Genomic DNA, 26,596 nt, shown 5'->3' on the forward strand with positions numbered 1-26,596 from the left:
CCAGAGCCTGACGTGGGGCTCGAACTCACGGACCGCGAGATCGTGACCTGGCTGAAGTCGGACGCTTAACCGACTGCGCCACCCAGGCGCCCCTAACAGGACTTTTTGATACGGTTTGTGCCATAGAAAGGGCACTGGCTTGGGCATCCAACTCTTGATTTCGGCTCAGTTCACGATCCCAGGGTTGTGGGATCAAACCCTGTGTCAGGCTCCTGGCTAAACATAGAAGCTGCTCTCTCTCTCTGCCCCCTCCCCTGCTTGGATGCTCACTCGCTCTCTAAAGATTTTTAAAAAAACCTTAAAGAAAGAAATGAGCGCTGGCTTCAGAGACGACACTACCCACTAACTGTGTCACCAATGACAAGTATCTCAAACTTTCTGTGCTTCACTTGGGTGGAAAAAAGTTAAGATACCTTTTTAGGGGCAGTGAAGATTAAACGAGAGCTTGTGTGCCACTGTCCTATATGATTGGTACTGTAAGTGTGTTTAATTGTTCGTTCTTTAAAGCAGAAATCAGGTGCAATTCTCATCTCCTTTCCTAAGTGGACTCACTTCATAATTATAGCCATAAAGTCTTTCTATCCTTAGAGGTTGAAAAGGGAAGGAAACCAAAAGGATGAGCATTTCTTTTGAAAGGGCATGGCCTCAAGAGGTGAGCAAATATTAATGTGTAGGTTATTACATTCTGTGTCTTTTTCTCTCCTTTTCACTTTTCTTTTCTAGTTGGCAGTTGATCTTAATCCAGCGTTTTCATTATTAACCAAAATGAAGCTGAGGTTTAATGTTCCCAGGAATGTGTGCTAGGGGAGGAGGCAAATCTTCATATTTGCTGAAGTTACTGTGCAGGTATCTGTGACCAGTGTCAGGCCCACAATTCCAGAGGAGCGGGTATGAACCTTAAGAAAGACATCTTGGCTATGTTCCCTCTGAATTCTGAATACCTGTGTGTTCTTAGAGGGCAGGGATGTAAGGGACTCAGGATGGTAGTTCTGTGACAACACCAGGCCTCCTGCAGTCCATGTTCCTGCCCCTGTCCCACACTGCTCCTCAGAAGCCTTTCTCTAGCCTCAAGCATCTTGGCTTTCCTTGCCATGGCTCTGAGTGAGGTTGGAGGCCAGAGCAACACTCACAGGGAGGGCCAGCTGCCTTGGCTTCATCATGTTAACTGCTGCAGTGTTTCCCTCTTTTTGGGCACATGTTATGGATGTCTTTCCAATGTCCTTTTCAAGCTTTCCAGGAAGTGGCTAGCAAGAAGGCTACCCAATCTATCAGGTCAAGAGTTCACTAAGCTAGGAGAAATGACATGGAAGTCCAGGATTTCCAGCACTCTGAGTTCACTTACCTACCATGTTAAACATCTCTCTGACAGTGATGTGGCAAGACTAACACTCACAGAATCCTTATGTACTGTCCTTGGGGGAGTGTGAGGGGGAAGCTTCCATTTAAAAGTTGTAGCAGGGGTGCCTGGGTGACTCAGTTGGTTAAGCATCCGGCTCCTGGTTTTGGCTCAGGCCTGGTCTCATGGTTCGTGAGATCAAGCCCCATGTTGGGCCCACACTGACAGTGAGGGGCCTGCTTGGAATTCTCTCCCCTGTCTCTTTGCCTCTCCCCTGCTCATGCGTTCTCTTGCTCTCTCTCTTTTGAATAAACTTAATTTTCTTTTAATTTTTAATGCTTATTTTTGAGAACGAGACAGAGACAGAGCATGAGCAGGGGAGGGTCAGAGAGAGAGGGAGACACAGAGTCTAAAGCAGCTTCAGGCTCTGAGCCATCAACGCATCTGAGCCTGATGTGGGGCTCGAACTCGAACTGTAAGATTGTGACCTGAGCCAAAGACGGATGCTTAACCTATTGAGCCACTTAGGCACCCCATTGAATAAATAAACCTAAAAAAAGAAAGAAAGAAAGTTTAGCAGTATTTAGGACTGGTTAGTTAAGCTCCATGGTGAACCATTTGGTTATCCTTGGGGGACTTGTCCTTTTAAAGGAGAATCCCGACACCCAGAAGAATGTATCATTTTTCTACTGTGATATCAGGAACATTGTGGGGACTAGGGCAACTTCTATGTGCCCTCCAGCACAGGTGCATGGGATGGGGATGAGAGTTTCAAAGTTTTTCCTCAAGAAATTGTTTATGACTGGGGCGCCTGGGTGGCTCAGTCAGTTAAGCACGATCTCATCGTTCGAAAGTTCGAGCCCCGCATCTGGTTCTGTGCTGACAGCTCGGAGCCTGGAGCCTGCTTCGGATTCTGCGTCTCCCTCTCTCTCTGCCCCTTCCCCGCTCATGCTCTGTCTGTCTCTTTCTCTCAAAAATAAACATTAAATGCTTTTTAAAAATTGTTTATGACAAACATAGTTCACTAGACTTTTTGGTTAATTTTCGGCTTAAATATTTTTTAAAACATTTGGAAGGTACGGACATGCAGCTGCTAAGAATCCAAGACAGGACTGTTTTTGAAAATACAAATGCTTCTGTTTTGCATTTACTTAAGGAAGTTGCCTCCCATCTATTCCTGTGAATACAGATACTGTTTAAATGATACCATTTTGAGTAAAATACAGTGTCCAGGTGGTTTGGGGGAAATCAGTGGGAAAAAGTTAAAAACAAAACAAAACAAAACAAAGAAACCTACAACACTTGGGTATCACTGCATTCCAGGGGCCAAGAGACAGAATGATGGTATTTCTGGCAGGCTTCCAGGCCCAGCAAAACCCACACCCCAAGGCTGTCTCTGTAGCTTCCTGTGGTTTTCCCACTGAAGAGAAACAGCCTTTCTGTTGGATGGTCCAAGTTAGGATGGCAAGTTTGTACATTAGCTTGATCAGCACGATATTCCTGCTTTGAGGTTATTTCCCAACAGGATCCATTTGGGAAATTTGATGCACCACAGTTGTTGCAGACTGAACTGCATTTTAATCCTGTTGGTAGAAATCAGTAGCTTCCAGTAATTACAGGTTATCTTGCTGCCGTGTGGTTTGTAACAATGAAGTCAAGTCTCAGACCACATTTTGCCACACATGTGAACATTTGTTAGCAAGCAGATGCGAAAGTTGGTCATTCAGCTTGTTCTTGGAGACTGAATAAGCCCAACCTCGTCCTTTTCATATGTATCTCACATCAGCTATTCAGTAGAGACACATATAAATGTATCCTTTTTAAAGGACATGTCTAACCTTTTGGTTGGAAGCTTCCGTTAACTGTCCAGACCCAGGACAGGAAGCTTAGGCCCAGAGTGCCCCTGCAAAGAGTGGTAGGCTGCCTGGTCTGCCAGACTCTTATAATCCACATGTATACATAAGGTTCTGTTTCCAACCAACCCATATATCCTGAGCACTGTTCCTTTCATCCGAAAAATCATTCCCCCACCCCCTCCTTTATTCTCATGAGGGAAACCCTCCAGTGTAGATTTAGGTAGCTACAGTTGATACACTCTGATTTGGGAGGTTGGATTTCTTCTACTTAGTCTTTCAAATGAGAACCAGCCGCATGTATATTATGTAGTCCTGATTTGGGTGCCTCAGATACAAAGTAGATACCCCTAGGAACGACAGAGTGTGTGGTGCACGTCATACGTGTACACACTATGTATGCTGAACTATTTTAAAATATAGATAGTACTCTAAGCATTCCTTTTTTTTTTTTTTTTTTTTTCAACGTTTATTTAGTTTTGGACAGAGAGAGACAGAGCATGAACGGGGAAGGGGCAGAGAGAGAGGGAGACACAGAATCGGAAACAGGCTCCAGGCTCTGAGCCATTAGCCCAGAGCCCGACGCGGGGCTCGAACTCACAGACCGCGAGATCATGACCTGGCTGAAGTCGGACGCTTAACCGACTGCGCCACCCAGGCGCCCCTCTAAGCATTCCTTTATTTGCACCTGGAATACTGTGTCTTGTGTAATGTTGTCAGCCACTGATGAGTGACCTGAAATGTCAGTTGACCACTGGCCTGCTATGATGAGTTAATCAGAGCCATGGATGAATGGTTCGCTTGTGGGACAGAAAAAGAGAATCAGTTTTGTAGGCTTTTTCAAGCTCTTGCACATGCCTCCATCTAATCTTCTAACATGTGTGGAAGTATCTTCCATGCAATTTGCAGAGAAATCTTTGTGCATAGTCATAGAGCAAATTATAGGAACTGTAACTTGAACTTTTGTTCTTTATAGTTCCTCTGCACTGTAAGAGTAAATTGCTACTGAGGAGAGCGATCATGATTCCTCAAAGAATCCAATAGCACTTTCACTTTGGGGCAGGTGTGGGCAAGGTAAGGCCGTGTGCTAAAGATATGATACATAAAAGAATGTTGGGAGATTAGTAGTTTAACTTGTGGTAAGCCATATAATTCAAACCAGTTCTTTTACTGAAGTCATCTAAAGAAAGTAGATAAATCATTCCTTTGTAATCTTCTTAAACATTGAAGAACTAATAAATTGTGAGGAATTATTGAGTTGAGATTTGGGAGAGTGTGTGACACAGAGGAGTGAGCCTAACATTGGGGCCACCTTTGTCTTAAGGGCATTTGCTGATCAGGAAAAGGAAGCTGAGAGCCTGAGCTCACCTTTGGTGTCCTTTCGGGGTTAAAAATTATAGTCGGGGTCTTGTCAAGCTTAGGAAACCTGGTAAACCACTTCCCCCCTTTGAGTTGGACACCCCTAAGAGATACACTTAGGAGTAATGGTAATTGGAAGTGAACCAACTCTCAGACTGGCTGCAGGTCTGTTTCATATTATCTGAGTGGCCCACAAACTTTAAGGTTTACTTGGATTAAGATGAATGCCTGTAGCTAATGCCCATAGGTGCCAGGTCGAAAGAAATGATATCTTTAGTAGAGGAGGATATCACGATCCTAATCCTCAAATTACTTCTGCAAATAATTTTTCCATTACAGTATCCAGCCACAATCAGAGGTAACCAGGCACACAAAGAAAGAAGACACCAAGCATATGAACCAGCAGAAGCAACATGCAACAGAAATAGACACGCAGAGACTCTAGGTATTGGACTTACCAGAAGCAGATGATAAAATACTACAGTTATAGGATTGAAAGAAAGAAAAGCCAAACTTGAGTTTCAGCAGAGACTGAAAATTCTAAAATGTGGCTTTGTACATTAAAAAAAAAAAGAAATTCAAATAAATTCTACAACTAAAATACAAAATCAAAGTGAATGGGTTTATAGGCAGTTAGACACAGCAAAGAGCAAATCTATAAACTGAAAGCATGGGTTAGAAGAAACTGTTCAAGGTAAAACACGGAGAGGTAGAACAATGGGAAATTTAAAAGAGAAGATAAGAATGCTCTTATCACTGAGTAAATTACAATGGTTTCAGGAGCTCTATGCTGGGGACTGGGGGCAGAGACCAATATAATATTTTTTCTGTTGTCTCACAGAAGCATACAAAAAAAAAGTTAGTGATGGTTGTTAAAAAATCTGATCAACATGATTAAGAAATCTATTCTGGTGAACACACTGCACCAAAGTGTGAAGCACATTCTTGTCAAGCACACAAGACAATGTTTTACAAGAATTTACCATAGACTGGATCACTGAGCAAGTCCCACAAATTTCAAAGATTGAAACTATACAGAATGTATACTTTTATCCCAATGTAATTATGCTAGAAATCAGAGACAGACTAGAAAATCATCTCCATGTCTTTATTTGGAAATTCAAGTATATAGGCCTAAAAAAGTTATGAATTAAAGAAGATAGAATGCAAATTAAGAAATATTTTAAATGAATAAGTATTTCTTGTAAAAATGTATAGGGTGCAGATAAAGGAGTACCTAATAGAAAAATGGGTATCCTTAAAAGAAAAAAAAGGCCTAAAATTAATGAGCAAATATTTATCTTAAGAAGTCAAAAAAAGCATAACACGGGGCGCCTGGGTGGCGCAGTCGGTTAAGCGTCCGACTTCAGCCAGGTCACGATCTCACGGTCCGTGAGTTCGAGCCCCGCATCAGGCTCTGGGCTGATGGCTCAGAGCCTGGAGCCTGCTTCCGATTCTGTGTCTCCCTCTCTCTCTGCCCCTCCCCCGTTCATGCTCTGTCTCTGTCTGTCCCAAAAATAAATAAAAACGTTGAAAAAAAATTTAAAAAAAAAAAAAAGCATAACAAATACAAACAAACAGAAGACAGAAACTAAGAAGAAGAATAGAAAGAAGATGAACAAAGCCAGGAGTGTAGAAGCATCTATAAAATTGGGAAACTTCTGGTGAGGCCAACCAAGAGGGCACAGAAAACACAATTAACGTGTATCTTAAGAACAGAGTATTGAATTTTTATTGTATTTATTTTTTTAAAGAACTTTTTTTTAACATTTTTTCAAATTATTTTAGAGAGAGGGTGAGACAGAGGGAGAGAGAGAGACAGAGAGAGAGAGAAAGAGAATGAATCTTAAGCAGGCTTCACGCTCAGTGTGGAACCTGACTTGGGGCTTGATCCCATGACCCTGGGATCAGGACCTGAGCTGAAATCAAAAGTCAGATGCTCAACTGACCAAGCCACCCAGGTGCCCCTCCTGTTCTTGATAGTAATATAGGGGCTCATTCTACAGTTTTTTTTTTTTAATTTTTTTTTTTTCCAACGTTTATTTATTTTTGGGACAGAGAGAGACAGAGCATGAACGGGGGAGGGGCAGAGAGAGAGGGAGACACAGAATCGGAAACAGGCTCCAGGCTCTGAGCCATCAGCCCAGAGCCCGACGCGGGGCTCGAACTCCCGGACCGCGAGATCGTGACCTGGCTGAAGTCGGACGCTCAACCGACTGCGCCACCCAGGCACCCCTCTACAGTTTTTTAAGCTGTAGTGTTTTATATCTGTATTATTTCACAACAAAAAGGTTAAAATAATGAATAAGCATTCTGCTGCTCATTCTCACCCATAATTTACATTTACAAATGTAAATTTACATTTACATTAATTTTAGCCATACACAAAAGGGTCTCAACCCAACAAACTGCTTTTTAAGAGAATGCTCATCCTAGCCTGAAGGTTTCTAACACAAGAGTAGAGGCAGCCTACCGGTAGATCACACAACCCAGTAACTTAGGCCATAAGGGGCTGAGTCCGAAGGAACTTACCTACACCGTAGTTAATGTAAGCCAGTGTATTTATATTTTTTGAAATTGAGACTCTCCCATGTGTTCCCTGTTATGTTAGGCACCCAAACACACAAGCTTACAAAGCAGGCTGGTAAACACACGAGGGGAGCAAACTAGTTTCAAAAGGACAGGAAACAAATGGGGGACAATGGCCGCTGGAGCTCAGGTTCTCTCTGAGGGGCAGCTTGAGCCCAACTCCGACGGATCACCGACTTGTGGAAATTTCGGAGTAATGTTGCCAGACCCTCTGTTGTTTGTTTGTTTTAAGAGTAAATGGAAATTTGAATTTTAAAGTCAAAGCATTTGATTTTTAAGTGTTAATTCAAGAATATGTTTTCCCCCAGATATGCCATGAATCAAATCAAACCTGTGTCTGGGATATTTCCAGGCAAGCACTATTAGTTTATGGCAGTGACATCAAGGGCCGTACAGAGGGAGATAGAGAATAATGTATAAAATAATATAATCAAATGCCTAGTTTTTCTCAGTGGACGTTGCCTGCCAAATGTGTGCTTGTATAATTCTCAGCTCCAAAATTAAAGGAAACTCACTGAACCAAAATTCACACATTACAAAAGTCACCTGGGATAATAATTTTCTTAAGGAGAGCTGGCTCTCTGTGCAGGGGAACTAAAAACTTTTTTTATCATACAGAATTTATCAAACTGTTTGACCAAAACTGCTGAATAAACAGTAATATCACACAGTAATTTATTTCTTTTAGGAGGAACAGCTAAAGATGAGTTTTTAAAGTTAAGGAAATATACATGCTTCTTCACGGGTTGAGTGTAAGAGAAGGTGTCCCGCTTAAATAAAGGGGGCTGTTTTCAAAGCGTGGTCCTAAGACCCCCAGCATCCTGTCTTTTGGGAACTAGCTAGAAATGCAAATTTTTTGACCCCACCCTAGACTTAATTAATGAGAAACTGGGGATGTGGCTCAGCTTTCTGTTTTAACATGCCTTTGGGGGATTCTGATGTATCCTCTGGTCTGAGAACCTTGGCTCAATAGTTTTTGTGCTTTGTGACTTATTTTGAAGAATGACTTTAGAAAGCTGTACTTTGTTATATTAAGGTTTCAAGTATAACTTGTTAATGTTTTGGCATCCTCCAAATGATCCTTCAAAGAATATCTTCAGTTTGTTGTAGTCAAGAAAAAATATGATTTGGGTTAAAAATGAGCAGGAAAAGTTATAGCCCTAAAAATTTCATTTTATAGTAAAGATTTGTATACTTTCTTTGCTTTCCTTATCCCCCATTCATATGATGAAATAGATACATTTTTCAAGGATTTTTTTTTTTTTTTTTTTTTTTTTTTACTGTTAAGGGTACTGGGGAGAAGGTAGTAAGACAACGGGATTATCAACAGCAATTATATTTTTTAAGATGGTGGGCATTTCAGCTCTGTGTTCAGATGAGAATATAGAGAGGTGGGGATAGTTCTTGTCTGATTCCTTCTGTTTAGATAATGAAGGATGAGAGGAGGTTACTTAAGAAACACAACTTGTACCTAGATAGACATTTAACTTACATATTTTTTTTAGGATTTTTTTTTTCTCTGTGAGTTACCTGCATTTAGTTGGGGTGAAAAGTCTTCCTTTTACATTTTAGTGTTAATTAATACTCAGGTAGGTAAGATAGTCCAGTTCCTTTTCCCTAACTTGGTTTTGTAAATAGAAATGAAACGATAAAATAAAAACAAACCAACAAAGCGTTAGTGTATAAGCAAGCCTGAGACCAAAGAATGAATCTCACAAGTGTAAAAACAGTTCTGCATGCGTTGTACATTATGGTAGATATTTGGTTGTCTCCTTGACAAAAGTTAGTACCCCTGTACGCTTCTGTTCGTAGCAGCATTATTTACGATAGCTAAAACATGGAAACACCCGTGTCCATCTAGAGAAAAATCAATAAACAGAATGTGGTCTGTACATATAATGGAATATTATTCAACCTCCAAAGGGAAGGAAGTTCTCATATACTCTACAACACAGAGGAACCTTGAGGATATTGTGCTAAGTCAGTCACAAAAAGACAAACAATGCATGACTCCACTTAAATAAGGTATTTAGGGTAGTCAGATTCACAGAGACGGGAAGTAGAATGATTACCAGGGGCTGGAGGAGAATGGTGAGTTAGTGTTTAATGGGTGTAGAGTTTCGGTTTTGCAAGATGACAAGAATTCTGGAGATGGATGGTGGTGGTGATGGTTGTGCAACATTGTTAATGTACTTAATGCCACTGAACTACACACTTCAAAATATTTAGGATGGGGCGCCTGGGTGGCTCAGTTAAGTGTCCTACTCTTGGTTTTGGCTCCAGTTCATGGTTCGTGAGTTCAAGCTCACGCATCAGACTCCATGCTGTCAGCACAGACTCTGCTTGGGGTTCTTTCTCACTCCCTCTCTCTGCCCCTCCCCTGCTCACTCTGTCTCTCTCAAACTACATAAATAAACGTAAAAATTTTTTTTTAATATTTAAGATAGTAAAGTTTTTGTTTATTTTACCACCACCACCACCACTACCACAACAACAAACTGGGAAAAAATAAAAGATGGTATTTTTTATACAGAAACATACAGAATTTCCCCAAGATGCCTGTAATCTAGAGCAGGCTCTGTAAATACTCAAATGAATGTATTGAGTGGCTTGGGCTATAATTATTCTTAGAGTGGCTTTTTGTTTTCATTTCTCCAGTTTGCCTCGTTGACTTCTGTCTGTATTTAAAATAAGCCCTCCTCAGATTTACACTATGCAATAGTGTAAGTCTAAAAAGTAGATTAGTTGGTTAGAGCATCCATTTATAAATATTTCGATCATTATAATATCATGGTCATTAAGCAATTCAAATTTGTAAAGTCGAATTATTTGAGACAACCTTATATTGCTTTTATGATAGAGATAAAAAGAGAGCTATTTTAGATTTAGATTTAGAGAAAGTTGTTTGTGGCAGGTTAGCTTTTTTTTTTTTTTTTTTTTGGAGGCAGGGAGGTTGGGCAAATTAGCTTTTCCACAAAGGGTCTGCAGTAGTTCTTTGATCTTTTACCACTCCCCAAAACTTGAAGGTTGTGAAACCTTTTTTTTTTTTAATTTAGCATATAGTGCAACAATGATTTCAGCAGTAGATTCCTTAATGCCCCTTACCATTTAGCCCATGCCCCCTCCCACAACCCCTCCAGTAACCCTCAGTTTGTTCTGTGTATTTAAGAGTCTCTTATGTTTTTGTCCCCCTCCCTGTTTTTATATTATTTTTGCTTCCCTTCCCTTATGTTCATCTGTTTTGTCTCTTAAAGTCCTCATATGAGTGAAGTGATAGGGTATTTGCTTTTCTCTGACTGACTAATTTCACTTAGCATAATACTCTCCAGTTCCATCCATGTAGTTGCAAATGGCAAGATTTCATTCTTTTTGATTGCCGAGTAATACTCCATTGTGTGTGTGTGTGTGTGTGTGTGTGTGTGTGTGTGTACACACACACACACACATATACATATATATATATATACACACACACACACACATATATATATATATACATACACACATATATACCACTTCTTCTTTATCCATTCATCCGTCGATGGGCATTTGGGCTCTTTCCATACTTTGGCTATTGTCGATAGTGCTGCTATAAACATGAGGGTGCATGTATCCCTTCGAAACAGCACACCTGTATCCCTTGGGTAAATGCCTAGTAGTGCAATTGCTGGGTGGTAGGGTAGTTCTATTTTTAGTTTTTTGAGGAACCTCCATACTGTTTTCCAGAGTGGCTGCGCCAGTTTGCATTCCCACCAGCAGTACAAAAGGGATCCTCTTTAAGGTTGTGAAACCTTCTAAGGAAAGCTTCCTTTTTCTTCTCTTTCTCCTCATTTATATATATTTCTTTATCTTTACAAGAATCTTCAGAAGTATTATTGATCTTTTAAGATGATAAACCAGACTTGGTACTTACTTAGTTCCAAACAACTCTAATTGGAAACGACATATTTTTAAGAAGTAGTCCACAGATTGGTAAGGGAGAGGTTAAGTGCATCTGTCCATCTGTCCATCAATCCACCCCTCCATCCCTCACTTCAGATAGTGTTTTTAATTACTCAAGCTGCTTTACAGATACCTTACACTGGATCCTCATACTAACAGCTCATTATAAATCTTTTTTATTATTATTAAACACAATTCGCATATTATAAAATTCACCACTTTGATTTAAAGTATACAGTTCTTTGGTTTTTAAGTATATTCACAAGTTTGTGCAACCATCACACTAACTACAGAGTATTTTCATCACCCCCAAACCAACCTCATAATCCCAGTACCCATTAGTAGTCATTCCACCCATTTTCAGCCTCCTCTACGCCCTGGCAAGCACTTATCTACTATCTGTCTCTATGGATTTTCCTATCCTGGACATCTCATATAAATGGAACCATACACGTAGCCTTTTGCAAAGAGCCTCTTTCGTTTAGCATAATGCTTTCAAGGTTCATCCATAATGTAGCATGTGTCAGCACTTCATTTCTTTTTAAGGCTAAAAAATATTCCATTATATGGATATACCACATTTTTTTTATCCATTCATCAACTGATGAATATTTGGGTTGTTTCCATTTGGAGCGCCTATGAATAATGCTGCTACAAACATTTGTGTGTAAGCTTTTGCGTGAACATATGTTCTCAGTTCTCCTGGCTGTATACCTAGGAGTATAATTATTGGGTCATATGGTAACTCTGTTTAACATTTTATAAAATTGCCAAACTGTTTTCCACAACAGCTGTACCATTTTAAATTCCCATTAGTGTGGGAGGATTTTGTTCTCCATCTTCTTGTCAACATTTGTTATTTTCTCTTTTTTATTGTAACTATCTTACTGGGTGTGAAGTGGTGTATTTCAGTGTGGTTTTGATTTGCATTTCCCTAATGACCAGTGATGTTGAGTATCTATTCATGTGCTTGTTGGACATTGGTTTATCTTTTTGGGGGGACATGTCTATTCACTCCCTTTGTCCATTAAAAAAAAAGTTATTTATGCCTTTTAATTGAGACATCATAAGAGTTCTTTATATCAAACCCTCATCAGATATGTAATTTGCAGATACTTTCTTGATGTATCCTTTGAAGCACAATATGTTTTAATATTAATGACATCCTAATTTGGGGAGGGCATAGGTGGGTTGAATATGATTTTGTTGCCACATCTAACTCTTTTCCGACCCAAGCTCATAAGGATTTAGTGATTTCTTCTATGAGTGTAATTGTTATAGCGCTTACATTTGGATCAATAATCCATTTTCAGTTAATTTTTGTATATTGTATGTGGTAAGGGTTAAACTTTATTCTTTTCCATGTAGTGGATACTTAATTTTTCCAGTACTATTTGTTAAAAAGTATTTTTCCTACCCCTGTTATCTTGTTGTTCTTGGCACAAATGGAAGGGTTTAGTTTTGGACTCTATTCCATTGATTTATATGTCTGTCCTTCTGCTGGTACCATCAAGTATTGATTATTGTATCTTTCTAGTAAGTTTTGAAATCATGAAATGTGAGATCTCCAACTTTGTTCTTTTTTCAAGATTATTTTGGCTGTTCTAGGTCCCTTAGGTTTCCATATGAATTTTAGGATCAGATACTGATCTGTCCCCATCTACTAAAAGCCAGCTGGGATCACACTGAACGTTAGATTAATTTAGGGTATATTGCCATCTTACCAAAATTACGTCTTGTAATCGGTGAACTTGGGATATCTTTGTATTAAGAACTTTTTGCAATGTAGTTTTCAGTGTACATGTATTACACTTATTTTATTAAGTTTATTCCTAGATATTTTATTCCTTTGATGCTGTTATCAGTGGCGTTGTTTTCTTAATTTCTTCTTTGAATAATTCATGGCTGGTGTGTAGAAATAAAATTGATTTTTGTATATGGCTCTTGTATCCTACCAGAGTAGAATGAACTCTTCAAGAGGAGGAGTGCTTGATGTACTTATTTGCTCTAAGAGTGTTTATGGATTCCTTATGCTTTTCCATGTACAAGGTCATGTCTTCTGAAAATAGAGTATTACTTCTTCCTTTCCAGTCCAGATCGAATCTAGACAGATGCTTTTATTTCTTTTTCTTGCCTATTACCATGACTAGAACTTACAATACAGTGTTGAATAGAAATGGCAAAAGTGGGAATCTTTGTCTTTTCCTGATGTTAGTGGGAAAGCTTTCAATCTCTCACAATTAAGTATAATATTGATGCTTATTAATACCCTTTAGGAAGTTGAGGAAATTCTCTATTACAAGCTTATTATTTATATAAAAGGGTGTTGGATTTTGTTAAATGCTTTTTCTGTGTCTATTTAGATGATGGTGTGGTTTTTGTTCTTTATTAATATGAATTACATTGATTTTCACATGTTGAACCAGGCTTGCTTTCCAGGGATAAATCTCACTTTTTCATGCCCTATAATCCTTTTTTTTTTTTTTTTTTAATTTTTTTTTCAACGTTTATTTTATTTTTGGGACAGAGAGAGACAGAGCATGAACGGGGGAGGAGCAGAGAGAGAGGGAGACACAGAATCGGAAACAGGCTCCAGGCTCTGAGCCATCAGCCCAGAGCCTGACGCGGGGCTCGAACTCCCGGACCGCGAGATCGTGACCTGGCTGAAGTCGGACGCTTAACCGACTGCGCCACCCAGGCGCCCCTATAATCCTTTTTATATGTTTCTGGAGATTCAGTTTGCTAATTAAAAAAAAATTTTTTTAAGCTTTATTTATTTAAGTAGTCCCCACACCCAATGTGGGGCTCAAAGTCACAATCAAGATCAAGAGTCGCATGCTTTTCTGACTGAGCCAGCTAGGCACCCCAGTTTGCTAATATTTTGTTAAAGATGCTTGCATTTATATTCATAAGGGACATTGGTCTTTGGTTTTAATTGTGATGTCTCTGTCTGGTTCTGTATCAAGATGATACTGGTCTGGGGGCACCTAGGTGGTTCATTTTGGCTCAGGTCATGATCTCACAGTTCATGGGTTTGAGCCCCACTTCAGGCTCTGTGCTGACAGCCTGGAGTCTAGACCCTGCTTTGGATTCTTTGTCTCCCTTTCTCTGTCTCTGGCTTTCTCAAAAATAAATACACATTAAAAATTTTTAGGGGGCTCCTGGATGGCTCAGTCGGTTAAGCGTCCGACTTCGGCTCAGGTCATGATCTCGCAGTCCGTGAGTTCAAGCCCCACGTTGGGCTCTGTTCTGACAGATCAGAGCCTAGAGCCTGTTTCAGATTCTGTGTCTCTCTCTTTCTCTCTCCTCCCCCACTCATGCTCTGTCTCTCTCTTCTCAAAAATAAATAAACGTTAGAAAAAAAATTTTTTAGGATAACTCTGGTCTCAAAATGAGTTGAGGCATGTTTCTTCCTTTTCTGTTGTTCAGGGGTATTTGTGAAAGATTGGTTAATTCTTTAAATGTCTGGTAAAATTTATCAGCAGATCCCTCTACTTCTGAGCTTTTCTTTGTGGGAAGTTTGTGATTAGTAATTCAGTCTCTTCAGTTTTCGTGAGTCTATTAGGATTTTCATTTTTTTTTTTTTTTAGTCATTTCAGTACTTAGTGACTTTGTCAAAAATTTTCCATTTTTATCTAGATTATCTAATGTATTGGCATACAGTTGTTTACAGTATTTCCATATAATTTTTATTTCTGTAAGATTGACAGTAATATCCCCTCTCTCATTGATGGTATGGTAATTTAAATCATCTCCCTTCAATATTTGGTCAGTCTGGATAAAAGTTTTGTCAATTTTGTCTTCTGAAAAGATTTTATTTCTTCTCAATTATTTGTATTTTTTTCTTTATGCTTGCTTTGTGTTTATATCGCTTTTTTGTTTTGTTCTTAGGTTGGAAAGTTAGGTTATTGATTTGAAATCACTCTTCTTTAATATCGGCATTTATAGCTTTAAATTTCCCTCTGAGCACTGCATTCAGTGCATCTTATAACTTTTGCTATGTTACGTGTCTTATTTTTTTTTAATTTTCATTCATCTCAAAGTATTTTTTAATTTCCCCTGTGATTTCTTATTTGATCCATTTCTTTAAGGGTGTGTTGTTTAATATCCACGTATCTGTGAGTTTCCCAAATTTCTTTTGTTATTGATACCCAATTTCATTCCATTGTGATCAGAGAACATAATTTTATGATTTCACCTTATTTTACTTATTGAGTCATGTTTTATGGTGTTAACACATGGTGTATCCTGGAGAATGTTCCATGAGCCTTTGTGAGAATATATTTTCTGCTGTTACTGGATGTAGTGTTCTGTAGATGCTAATCAGATTTAGTTGGTATATAATGTTCAAGTCTTCTGTTTGTTTGGTGATCTTTCTAGTTATATCCATTATTGAAAGTGCAGTATTGAAGTCTCTATTACTGTTTAATTATGTATTTTTACCTTCAATTCTGTTTTTTGCATAATGTATTTTGGGGCTGTGTTGATAGATAACATAAGATTTTAATTATTGTATCTTCTCAATATATTGACCCTTTTATCATATTTTATGCCCTTCTTTGTTGCTAGTAACAATTTTTGTCTTAAAGTGTCTTTTGTTTGATGTTAGTATAGTCTCTCCAGTTAACGGTCTTTTGGGTTCTTTTTTAAACACCTTTTTTGAGATATTATTAACATATAAAAATTGTACATATTTAAGGTGTATGACTTGCTGTGTGTGTATGTGTTGAAATGATTACCACAACTAAGCTAGTTAACATATCTATCACCTATACATAGTTGCCAGTGTGTGTGTGTGTGTGTGTGTGTGTGTGTGTATGTGTGTGTTGAGAAGTTTAATATAAGATCTATCCTCTTAGAAAATTTCAGGTATGCAATATGGTATTATTAACTATCATCACCATACTGTACATTATATGTCTTCAAAACTTATTTATAGTGCATAATTGAAACTGTGTGGAATATTTTTTCTATTGTTTTACTCTCAACCTATTCATGTCTTTGCATCTAAAGATGACTCTCTTATAGACAGCATATAGTTGCATGATGTTTTTTCTTTTATCCATCCATTCTGCTGTGTCTGCCTTTTAGTTGGCAGGTTTAATTCATTTACATTTAATGTAATTACTGATGAAATCGAATTTATGTCTGCAATTTTGATCTTTGGTTTTTATGTGTCTTATGCCTTTTTTTCTTTCTTTCTTTCTGAATTCCTCTATTTTTCTGTATTCCACCTTTTTTTGTGTTAAATAGACATTTTACTTTTTTTTCTTTTTAAGTATGCTCCATGCCCAGCACGAAGCCCAATACAAGGGGCTTGAACTCACAACCCTGAGATCAAGAACTGAGCTGCAATCAGGGGTCAAACACTTAACGGACCAGGCACCCCAAAATAGATCTTTTCTAATGTGCCATTTTAATTCCCGTGTTCTCTCTCTCTCTCATATACATACACACTTTTTTTAAGTTTTTCTTTCAGTGGCTGCTCCAGAGATTACAATTAAAATACTAACTTATAACCATGTGTTTTGGTTTAACATCACCTTAATTTGAATAATAGATAAAAACTTTGCTCCATTGTACCTTGGTTTGCCTCCCCTTCCTTTGGGCTTATTATCACACAGATTAAATCTTTATACTTTATATGACAACACAGATGTATAATTACTGCTTTTTGCATTTGTATTTTATTTTTTTATGCATTTGTGTTTAAAAAAATTTTTTTAACATTTATTTATTTTTGAGAGAGTGAGAGAGACAGAGTGTGAGCAAGGGGAGGGGCAGAGAGAGAGAGGGAGACACAGAATCCAAAGCAGTCTCCAGGCTGTGAGCTGTCAGCACAGAGCCTGATGTGGGGCTCGAACTTACAAACTGTGAGATTGTGACCTGAGCCGAAGTCAGACATTTGACTGAGCCACCCAGGCGCCCCTGCATTATTTGTATTTTAAATCACATAGAAGAAAATAATTACAAAGAAAAATGCATTTGTTGTCTTTTATATTTATCTATGTAGTTTCCTTTACCTGTGTTCTTTATTTCTTCTTGTGGATCTGAGTTACTATTTAGTGACCTCTCATTTCAACCTGAAGTATTCACCTTAGCATTTCTTACAGGGCAGGTTTGCTGGTGATGAATTTTGTTTTTCTGGGAATGTGTTTTGTTTATCTTGTTTTTGTTTATCTGGGAATGTGTTAATTTCTCCTTCACTTTTGAAGGTTAGTTTTGCTGGACATGGAATTTTTGGTTGACAGTCCTATGCTTTCAACACTTTGAGTGTTTCATCCCATTACTTTTGATTCCTTTAGTTCTGATGAGAAATTGGCTATTAATGATCCTCTTTACATGATAGGTTATTTCTTGGATTTGCAAGGTCATCTCTTTGTCTTTTGACAGTTTATGATGTGTCTAGATATGGATTTCTTTGAGTTTATGCTACTTGGAGGTGACTTACATTTACATATTCTTCCATGGTTTATACATTCTTCGATATGTAGATTACTGTTTTTTATCAAATTTGGGAAGTTTTTTGCCATTATTTCCTCAAATATTCTTTCTGCCCTTCTCTTCTGGAACTCCTTTTAGGCACATGTTTGTATGCTTGATGATGTCATATGGGTCTCTGAGGTTTTGTTCATTTTTCTTTGTCCCTCAGACTGGGTACTTTCTTTTTAAAAAGTTTATTTATTTTGAAATAGAGAGGGAGGGAGGGACAGAGAGAAAGGGAGAGAGAGAATCCCAAGCAGGCTCCGTGCTGAGAATGCAGAGCCCGATGCAGGGCTCAGTCCCACGAACTGTACGATGATGACCTGAGCTGAAGCCAAGATTTGGATGCTTAACTTACTGAGCCACAGGTGCCTCTGGATACTTTCAATTAACCTATCTTCAAATTCACTGATTCTTTCTTTACCATGCCTGAAACTGATTTCAGTCTCTCTAGTGAATTTTTCAGTTGTATTTTCCAACTCCAGAATTTCTCTTTGGCTCTTTTTTTTTTTAATTAAAAATTTTTTTGTAGTGTTTATTTATTTTTGAGAGAGACAGAGACAGAATGTGAGTGGGTTAGGGGCAGAGAGAGAGGGAGACACAGAATCCGAAGCAGGCTCCAGGCTCTGAGCTGTCAGCACAGAGCCCGACACGGGGCTCAAACTCACGAGCTGTGAGATCATGACCTGAGCCGAAGTCGGACACTCAACCGACTGAGCCACCAGGTGCCCCTCTCTTTGGCTCTTCTTTATAATTTCTCCCTATTGATATTCTCTATTTAGGTGAGGCATCATTTTCATGCTTATTTTTAGATACTTAGACATGGTTTCTTTCAGTTCTTTGAATTTACTTAAAATAGCAGTTTTAAAGTATTTGTTTAGTAAGTTCCTCAGGAATGATTTCTGTTGAATGTTTTTGATTTGTTTTGGTTTCTGTGTATGGGACATACTGTCTGGTTTCTTTGCATATCCAGTAATTTTTGTTGAGAATTGGACATGTTAAATAATACAATGTGTTAACTCTGGAAATCAGATTCTCTCCCCTGCCATGGTTTATTGTTGTTCTTTGCTGCTGCTGTTGTTGTTTGTTAGTTACTTTTCTGAACTACTTTCATTAAGTTGGTGTTCTTTGTCCTGTGTGACCATGAAGTTTCTCCTTGGTTAGCTTGGTGGTCATCTAGTGATTAGAGAGAGATTTTTCTTAACATCCTGGAACTGCTAAATCAGTCTTTGCTGAGGTGCTCTGTGTATGTATTGGGGAGTGCCTTCACTGCTGAGCCAGGCAGTTAAGAGCTTTGCCTTACCTCTCATCTCCTGCTTGCACAAATACTCAGGGCCAGCTAGAGGTGAGAGCTTAGGGCCTTCTCAGATCTTTCCTGAGCATGTGCACAACTTCAGGCATATACCTCACCCTGTGCCTGGGCACGGTCTTATAGATTCCCAAAAATACGTTGGAGCTTTTCAAAGTCTCTTATGGTATTCCCCAGATTTTTGTTTTAAGCTCTTTGGTTAGCTTACTGTTGCAGCAACTCTTATCCACCATCTCAGGAGATCAGGATGTTAAACAGTTGTTCCTGATACTTTTCAACAACTAGCCCTGGGAGAAAGGCTTTCACACAGCATGAGTTCTGAGTCAGGTCAAATAAAAACAACATGCAGGCAGGATGTCCTTGGGAACCTCCAAACAGGTGGCCATTTTCTGTAAAAAAAAAAAAAAAAAAACTTTGAAGGAGCTTCAGCCCCAGTCTACCCCCTCCAGTGGCTGCCAGGCTGGTTTTCACTGTAATTCTGAAGGCTACAGGCTTCAAGGCTACAGTCGAGCTGGAGGGGGAATGGGGATGGGAATGGAGCATGTTAAAAGCCTCAAAGCCCATTGTTTTTACAGAGATTCAGATGTTTTCTTGAATAAAGACTTCCCAGACTTTGTCACCGTTCTCTTTTCTCTCCTGGAAGAGAGGATTTATAGAGGTCCTTACTCTGCTATCATCAATGACATCTCTATGTGTCTTCCTGTCACATATTTTCTATATTTATCAAGCCTTATTTGGCAATAATGACATTGTTAAAGTAATAAATGCGTAGCATTTCTGTTTCTCTTCATAAAGCATTCTCTGTCAGTAATTGGCATCATGAAATCCTTTTTGTATCTCAGCACGTAGGGAAATAGGCATGGAGTGGCATCCCCATTTTAGAGATGAGCAAACAGGCTCAAAAAGGTGAAGTGTTTTGCCCAGTGTTTCCAAATTACTCCCAGTTATGTGTTAATTCCCAGTTATTAGTTTCTTCTGCCCAGTTGACTCGAGCAGAATTGTGATTTTGGTATGTGGAAAAAAAAAAACAAGATATAATATTTGGTTTTATAATTTTTTTTTTTAATGTTAGAGGGCATGAGTGGGGGAGAAGGGCAGAGAGAGAGAAAGAATCTTAGGCTTAAACAGGCTCCATGCTTAGTCCAGAGCCCAATGCGGGGATTGATCCCACAACCCTGGGCTTGTGACCTGAGCTGAAATCAAGAGTCAGACGCTCAAATGACTGAGCCACTCAAGTGTTCCAGTATTTGATTTTTTTTTTTTTAGTTTATTTATTTATTTTGAGAGAGAGAGAGAGAGAGAGAGAGAGCAAGAGCACAGGTGGGGGAGTAACAGAGAGAGGGAGAGAGAGAGAATCCCAAGCAGCCTCCTCACTATCAAGGCAGAGCCCGATGTGGGGCTTGAACTCAAGAAATGTGAGATTATGACCTGAGCCAAAAATCAAGAGTCGGCTGCTTAACTGACTGAGCCACCCAGGCATCCCTGTAATATTTGATTTTTTAAATGCAGTTATGTGTTATACCATAAGAAGTTTAATTAAAATAATAAAGTGTTGGGACTTCTATTCCATAATCGGTTATCTCGATGTTGATACTATTTGCTGTTTTGACCTGAACTCTCCCACATCCTCTAAATTATAGTTGTCCCCATTTTGCATTTGGATGCCTAAGATTGTACACTGTACAGTGACTTTAAGGAAAGAGATAGAGACTTGTTCTATATTTTTGATATTCCAGTAATACAATTACATATCTTGAACTCAGATCTTTCTTTTTTTGAAGTTTGGCCTTCTAAATCCTGCCTGTGTCCAATAGAGAAAGTGGAAGTTAACAGCAGCAAATTTAGTTAGATTGATAGCTACATGTTTCCATATGAAGCTGTTTCTCACCCGTCATTTGCTCTATATCACTGACATATATAGAAACAGAAACAAAGTTACTGAACATGTGGCCGATAGTTGGAAATGCCATCAACTCTTGATTACCAGGGATAGTGAAACAGAGCATTTCCTTCAATCCCTTTGGCAACTTAGTGTGTCCTGGAGAGTGAGGTCAGAATATAAAAGGGAAGAAAAGATCCTAGAGAGTGGAATTGATCAGGCAAGACTTGCTGCAGGAGCTAGTACTTGAGCTGAACTTTGATGGAAGTGAAAGATCTCCCTTGATGGGGAAGACAGGAGGTCACTCTCAGTGGGTAGCACCAAGAGGGAACCAGAAAGGAGCTGGGAGCAGTGAGGGTGGGACAGCAGCTTTAAGGTCTGCTGAAACCAGAACTTTTTTTTCCCTCTTCTTTGATTCTTTTTTATTATTATGACAGGAATCCCAGACATCAAGAGACAGAAACTGATGAGGGGGTTTCCTGGTCTTATTTAGTGATGCTTCCAGCTCATTATCTAAAGTGAGGCTTCTCTGCGCTGGAAGGGCCCTCTTAGCAACAGAACTGGAAAACAGAAGGTTTTGCCCTCAACTTGGAGCAAAGCCTCTGCAGACTACTGGGTGACTGAACGTCAGAGGGGAGTGTTTTGACCCTTCTTTTATAGATTCTCATAGGATGGGAATTAAAAGTCTTGGTGGCTCCCAGCCATACTCTTTTATTAGCCTGTCTGGAATATTGGGCTAGCTTTCCCTGAGTATTTGAGAAATCAGGACACATGTATATTCTTTTTTTTTTTTTTTTTAACATTTATTTATTTTTAAGAGAGAGAGAGAAAGAGAGATAGAGACAGAATCCAAAGCAGACTCCAGGCTCTGAGCTGTCAGCACAGAGCTAGATGCGGGGCTTGAACCCACGAACTGTGAGATCATGACCTGAGCCCAAGTCAGACGCTCAACTGACTGAGCCACTCAGGCACCCCAGGACACATGTATATTTTAAAATCTTTTAGAGTAAGTATAGTTTCTAAACAACAGAGACTTTAAATAAGTGATTTACATAAGCTATTTTTGGGGGGTCAGGTACTTAGTTCCTCATATCCTTATTTAAGAATAGACAAGAGTTGTAAGCCATGAATCTCTTCTTCTCATGAAATGTAAATCGTTGCATGGTGTTGTCAGATCTTAGACCCTATGAAAGGCATTCTCTAGAGTTGTCCCAAATTGGAGTGTTCTGGAGAAACTTAAGTGCCTAGCTAGGGGGTATGGGTTTGATCTAGTAAAGAGTTGACAGAAAATCTCAGCAAGAGAACAGATACTCCTAAAACCATGTCTTAAGAGGAGATTCTACCATCTTTGGGGTGCCTGGGAGGCTCAGTTGATGAAGCATCTGACTCTTGATTTCAGCTCAGGTTATGATCTCGCAGTTTGTGAGTTCGAGCCCCGCATTGGGCTCTGTGCTGATAGCACAGAACCTGCTTAGGATTTCTCTCCCCCCCCCTTTGCCCCTCCCCACTCATGCTCTCTATCTCAAAATAAATACATGAATTAAAAAAAAGATTGTACCATCTTTGTCCAGTTGTCTGCATGTCACCAGTAAAGTTAACCTAGCCTTGTAAAACAGTTAGGTGAGGATAATCATGTTTATCAGGGAAGGATCCATATCTGTATATTTAAAAAGTCTTTCTTATTTCTCTATTTAGCAAACTCCCCCAGCACCTTTACAGTATTTATAACCTATCAAAATGTAATGTGTACACTTCTCAGGACCCTGTATTCTTACTTAGAAGGTGCAATATGCTTTATGTAGTTTGTTGCAGTGCTCAAATTCATTGTGATGGTATCTTTTTGGGGGTGGGGGTAATTTAAAACACATTTTCAAATCCTTTAAGAAGGTCAAATTGTTTGTAGGGGAAAATATCCTTGTACCTTTTATAAGCTGCTTATACTCGTAACACAGATTAACTTCCCAGCACATAAAGGGAATACTAGAAAACCCTTGCATGATTAAATATGCCCCCGGAGGATTAAGTTTTTCCACATATTTTTGAAGCCAGAGCTATGAATAACGTTTCAGCATTTAACTTTCTGTACATCCTGATTATGGGGGAGGCTTTCACTCCTACTGCTCTTGCTGTTAGTTTTTCTGCTTTTCAGATTTGTAGCACTGCGAATTATCTGTGGAAACATGGGCTTGAAATCTGAAAGGTTAATTAAGGTCCAACATAGTATCGTCTCTGGAATTATTCCAGTTTTTTTTTTCAAAGTTTTTGTCCATTTTTCCAACCTGTTCTTCTTTTACCTTACTGCACACCTGGCACAAAATACCTAGTTGGTGAGCTTAGTCGTTTAGAAATAAGTGATCACTAAGCACACAGTATTTATCATTTTGAAAAAGATCACTTAATTTTCATGCATTTTTCCTAAGATAAAATTCTGGTTTGTAAGCAGTCTCTTTATTCTGAGGGATTCAGTTACCAAGTGGCTTTTTACCCAGGCATTGGGTGGTCAGATTAATTTACTGGAGCTAATCAGCCAAAGGCTCAGCTTTGTGTGCCTTGAGGCATTCTGGTCACCCCTTGCTCCTCCGTAATCCCTGTGTACCTCTTCCCTGCAGGTCTTAGGTTAACCTTCCTTGGCTTCTTTCATAGGTATTCAGCAGCCCCTTGATTTCCTTGACGTCTGTGGTACCTTTGTCCTGTCCCCAAGCTTACATAGGTCCTTAACCATATTTCCCCCCCAAACTTCTATTTTCTGTCCTGAGCAGGGGCCTCCACTTCCTTTCTCACATTCCCCACGCAGCTGTGCCAGACCATCACCACCCTCCTCAAGCTCTGTGGTCCACCTCATCCCCTTCTCTGGCAGCGGATGACTGTGCTGCCTCCTGTCAGACTCCAGAACTTGTCAGCCCCCAGTTCCCTACTCTCCTAACTCACCACTACAGCTGCTTTGCTTCCTGTGGCTGAAGGAGGTCTCCCCTCTTTGCTCCAACTTCATCAGGCTTTAGAGTTCTTCTTCCTCTTGCACGACCTTCCTCCAGCATTAGGGGGGAAATAGAGATTTTACTATTATTTAAATAAATCACGCATGCCCCTGGTTTTAAAAATTCAAGCGGTATAAAAGAATTTACAGGGGCAACTCCTTGACGCCAGTTGTATGTGTGTATTCTTCCAGAGATCTTATATGCATGAACAAGCATACACACAGGTCACACTTCCCTTTCTTCGTCTTTCCTCCTCTACCTTTATTTCAAAAACTTTAATACTAGATGCTTGGTCTGTACATTGCTTTTAATATATCTGTATGTCTTGGAAATAGGTTTATATCAATACTCTAGAGCTACTCCGTTCTTTTAATGGATCTAGACTATGCCCTTGATTGTAAATACACCATAATTTTGTTAATCAGCCCCCTATTAAAGAGTCATTGCTTCTCATCTTTTGTTGCTGCAGTGTTTCAGTGAGCATCATTACACGCTGATTTTTTTTTTTTTTGCCCATGGACAACTGTATCTGTGTGAAAGGTCTTTGAAGTGGAATTGCTGGATCGAAGAGTTTATACATTTTTATTTCTGAGTGGATGAATTTGTAAACTTAATTAATTAACTAATTAATTAATTATGGCAGCTTTGTTCACAACTGCCAAAGCTTAGAAGCAACCAACATGTCTTTCAGTGGGTGAATGGATAAACAAACTGTGGTACATACAACAAAAGAATATTACTTACCACTAAAAAAAAAAAAAGGAGCTATTGAGTCATGCACAGACATGGCAGAACCTTAAATGCATGTGACTAAGTGAAAGAAGACCATTTGAAAGGGCCACAAACTGTATGACAGTCTGGAAAAGGCACCATTATGGAAACAGTAAAAGGGTCAGTGGTTGTTAGGCTGGGGTGGGTGGGAGATGACTACGCAGAGCACAGGGGATTTTTAGGGTAGTGAAAATATAATGATTGGTATATATCTATTCTTCCCCCCTCTCCCATTTTTCTGTTTCTAGTATTACTGCTTTTTCAGCCTTTCTATTCACGTGTAATTTTTTTTTTCAACGTTTATTTATTTTTGGGACAGAGAGAGACAGAGCATGAACGGGGGAGGGGCAGAGAGAGAGGGAGACACAGAATCGGAAACAGGCTCTAGGCTCTGAGCCATCAGCCCAGAGCCCAACGCGGGGCTCGAACTCACGGACCGCGAGATCGTGACCTGGCTGAAGTCGGACGCTTAACCGACTGCGCCACCCAGGCGCCCCATCTATTCATGTGTAATTGATTTCTCGGATTTCTCTTCAGTGTCTGCTATCTTTTTGATACATTCATCTCTTTATTTCCTCTGAGTTTTGACACAGTTTCTGAGATATTCGGCTTTACTGTTTCCTTTCTAATTTTCACAATTCCTGTGATCTTTGAATTTTTAAATATGATAATCATTTTTTTTTCCTTCTAAGAACTCATATTGTTCTCCTGTCAAGATTGCGGGCCTTTAATCTTATTATTGAAGAAAAATATATATACAAAAAGGTACTTGATGGCTTTTTACAAAGTACACCAACATCCAGATAAAGAAACAAATAGTATTCCTTGTGCCCCTTCTATGTATAGTTCCTCCGTGGGTAACCACTCTCCTGACTTAGATTCATTTTTTGCCTGTTCTTTTTTTTTAAGTTTATATATATAAATGTAACCATACAGTACATATTGCTTCCCTCTTCTTTTGTTTAACATTATGTTTGTGAGAGTTATCTCTGTTGTTGCATGTAGATATAGTTGTTTTCATTGCTAAGTAGTATTCCATTGCATAAATATACCAGTTTGTTCATTCATTCTACTATTGATGGACGTTTGAGTAGGATCTAGTTTGGACTATCATAAATAGTGCTACTGTAGACACTTTGGGTCTTCTGATGCATACCTGAATACATTTTGTTATTGGTACATATATCTAGGAATATAATTGCTTGATCATAGGGCATGTAAGTGTTAAAGACTCTAAAGTAGCTCTCCCATTTTGCATTCCTGTGAAAATCCTGGTTGTTCTACATTCTTGCCAGTACTTGGTAACTTCTTTTTAATTTTAGCCATTTTGGTGGGTTAAAGTAGGAATTCCTTGTGGTTTTAGTTTTCGTTTCCCTAATCACTTGTAATGTTAAGCAACTTTTCATATGTTTATTGGCCATTTGGATATCCTCTGTTGTGACATGCCTGGTGAAATTTATTTTTACCTTTTTAAACTATTCTGTTATTTAAAAACATATGGCTACCCAGTAGATCACATTTCCCATCCATTGGTCCCTCTTTTCCTTTATCCCTTTTAATTTTTTTCTTGGCTCTTCTCTGGCCTGTAATTTTTTTTCCTAAGAAGTGAAATTTAGAATCAGGTAACCGTAGCTTTTCTAGAATTTTTAGTAAGTTTGCATGAAACTTACATTTTATTTGAGAAAAATTATCATCTGAATTGGAAGATGATATTGTCATTCTTTCCAAAAAGGGGAAAATGGTAAATACTAAGCCCTCCCAATGTCTGCCCACCAGATTGCATTATTATCCTCACATCTAATTTCTAGTTTTAGTTTCATTCTTGATAGGTGCTTGTAGAAGTGAAAATTTTATAATACGCTTTTAAATCCTACAACACCCTTTTTAAAAAAATTTAATGTTTTACAGGTTCTTGATCAATATGAACGAGAAGGATTTAATTTTCTAGCGAAGGTGTTTAATTCTTCACATTCCTTCTTAGAAGACTTGACCGGTCTCACATTGCTGCATCAAGAGACCCAAGCTGCTGAGGTAAGAATAAAGCAAGCTTTCTGTACTGAGGACTGATGTGTTTGAAACCTACTTGATGTTCAGATTTAT

The 26,596-nt window shown here is 38.9% G+C and overlaps 1 protein-coding gene across 3 annotated transcripts in view; it reads left to right on the plus strand.

The window, feature by feature from the left end:
* ATG7 (autophagy related 7) overlaps positions 1 to 26,596 on the plus strand; it is a 248,663-nt gene that overhangs the window by 92,798 nt on the left and 129,269 nt on the right. For all 3 annotated transcript variants that reach the window (XM_047096223.1, XM_047096222.1, XM_047096224.1), the window contains one exon: positions 26,405 to 26,527. In XM_047096223.1, coding sequence (XP_046952179.1) covers positions 26,405 to 26,527 — 123 coding nt within the window. The remainder of the gene's footprint in view (positions 1 to 26,404; positions 26,528 to 26,596) is intronic.

Source organism: Lynx rufus, unplaced genomic scaffold (genome assembly GCF_022079265.1).
Source record: "Lynx rufus isolate CCGP_SWC_20201006 ecotype Redwood Valley unplaced genomic scaffold, mLynRuf1.p SCAF_4, whole genome shotgun sequence".
NCBI classification, from domain to species: domain Eukaryota; kingdom Metazoa; phylum Chordata; class Mammalia; order Carnivora; family Felidae; genus Lynx; species Lynx rufus.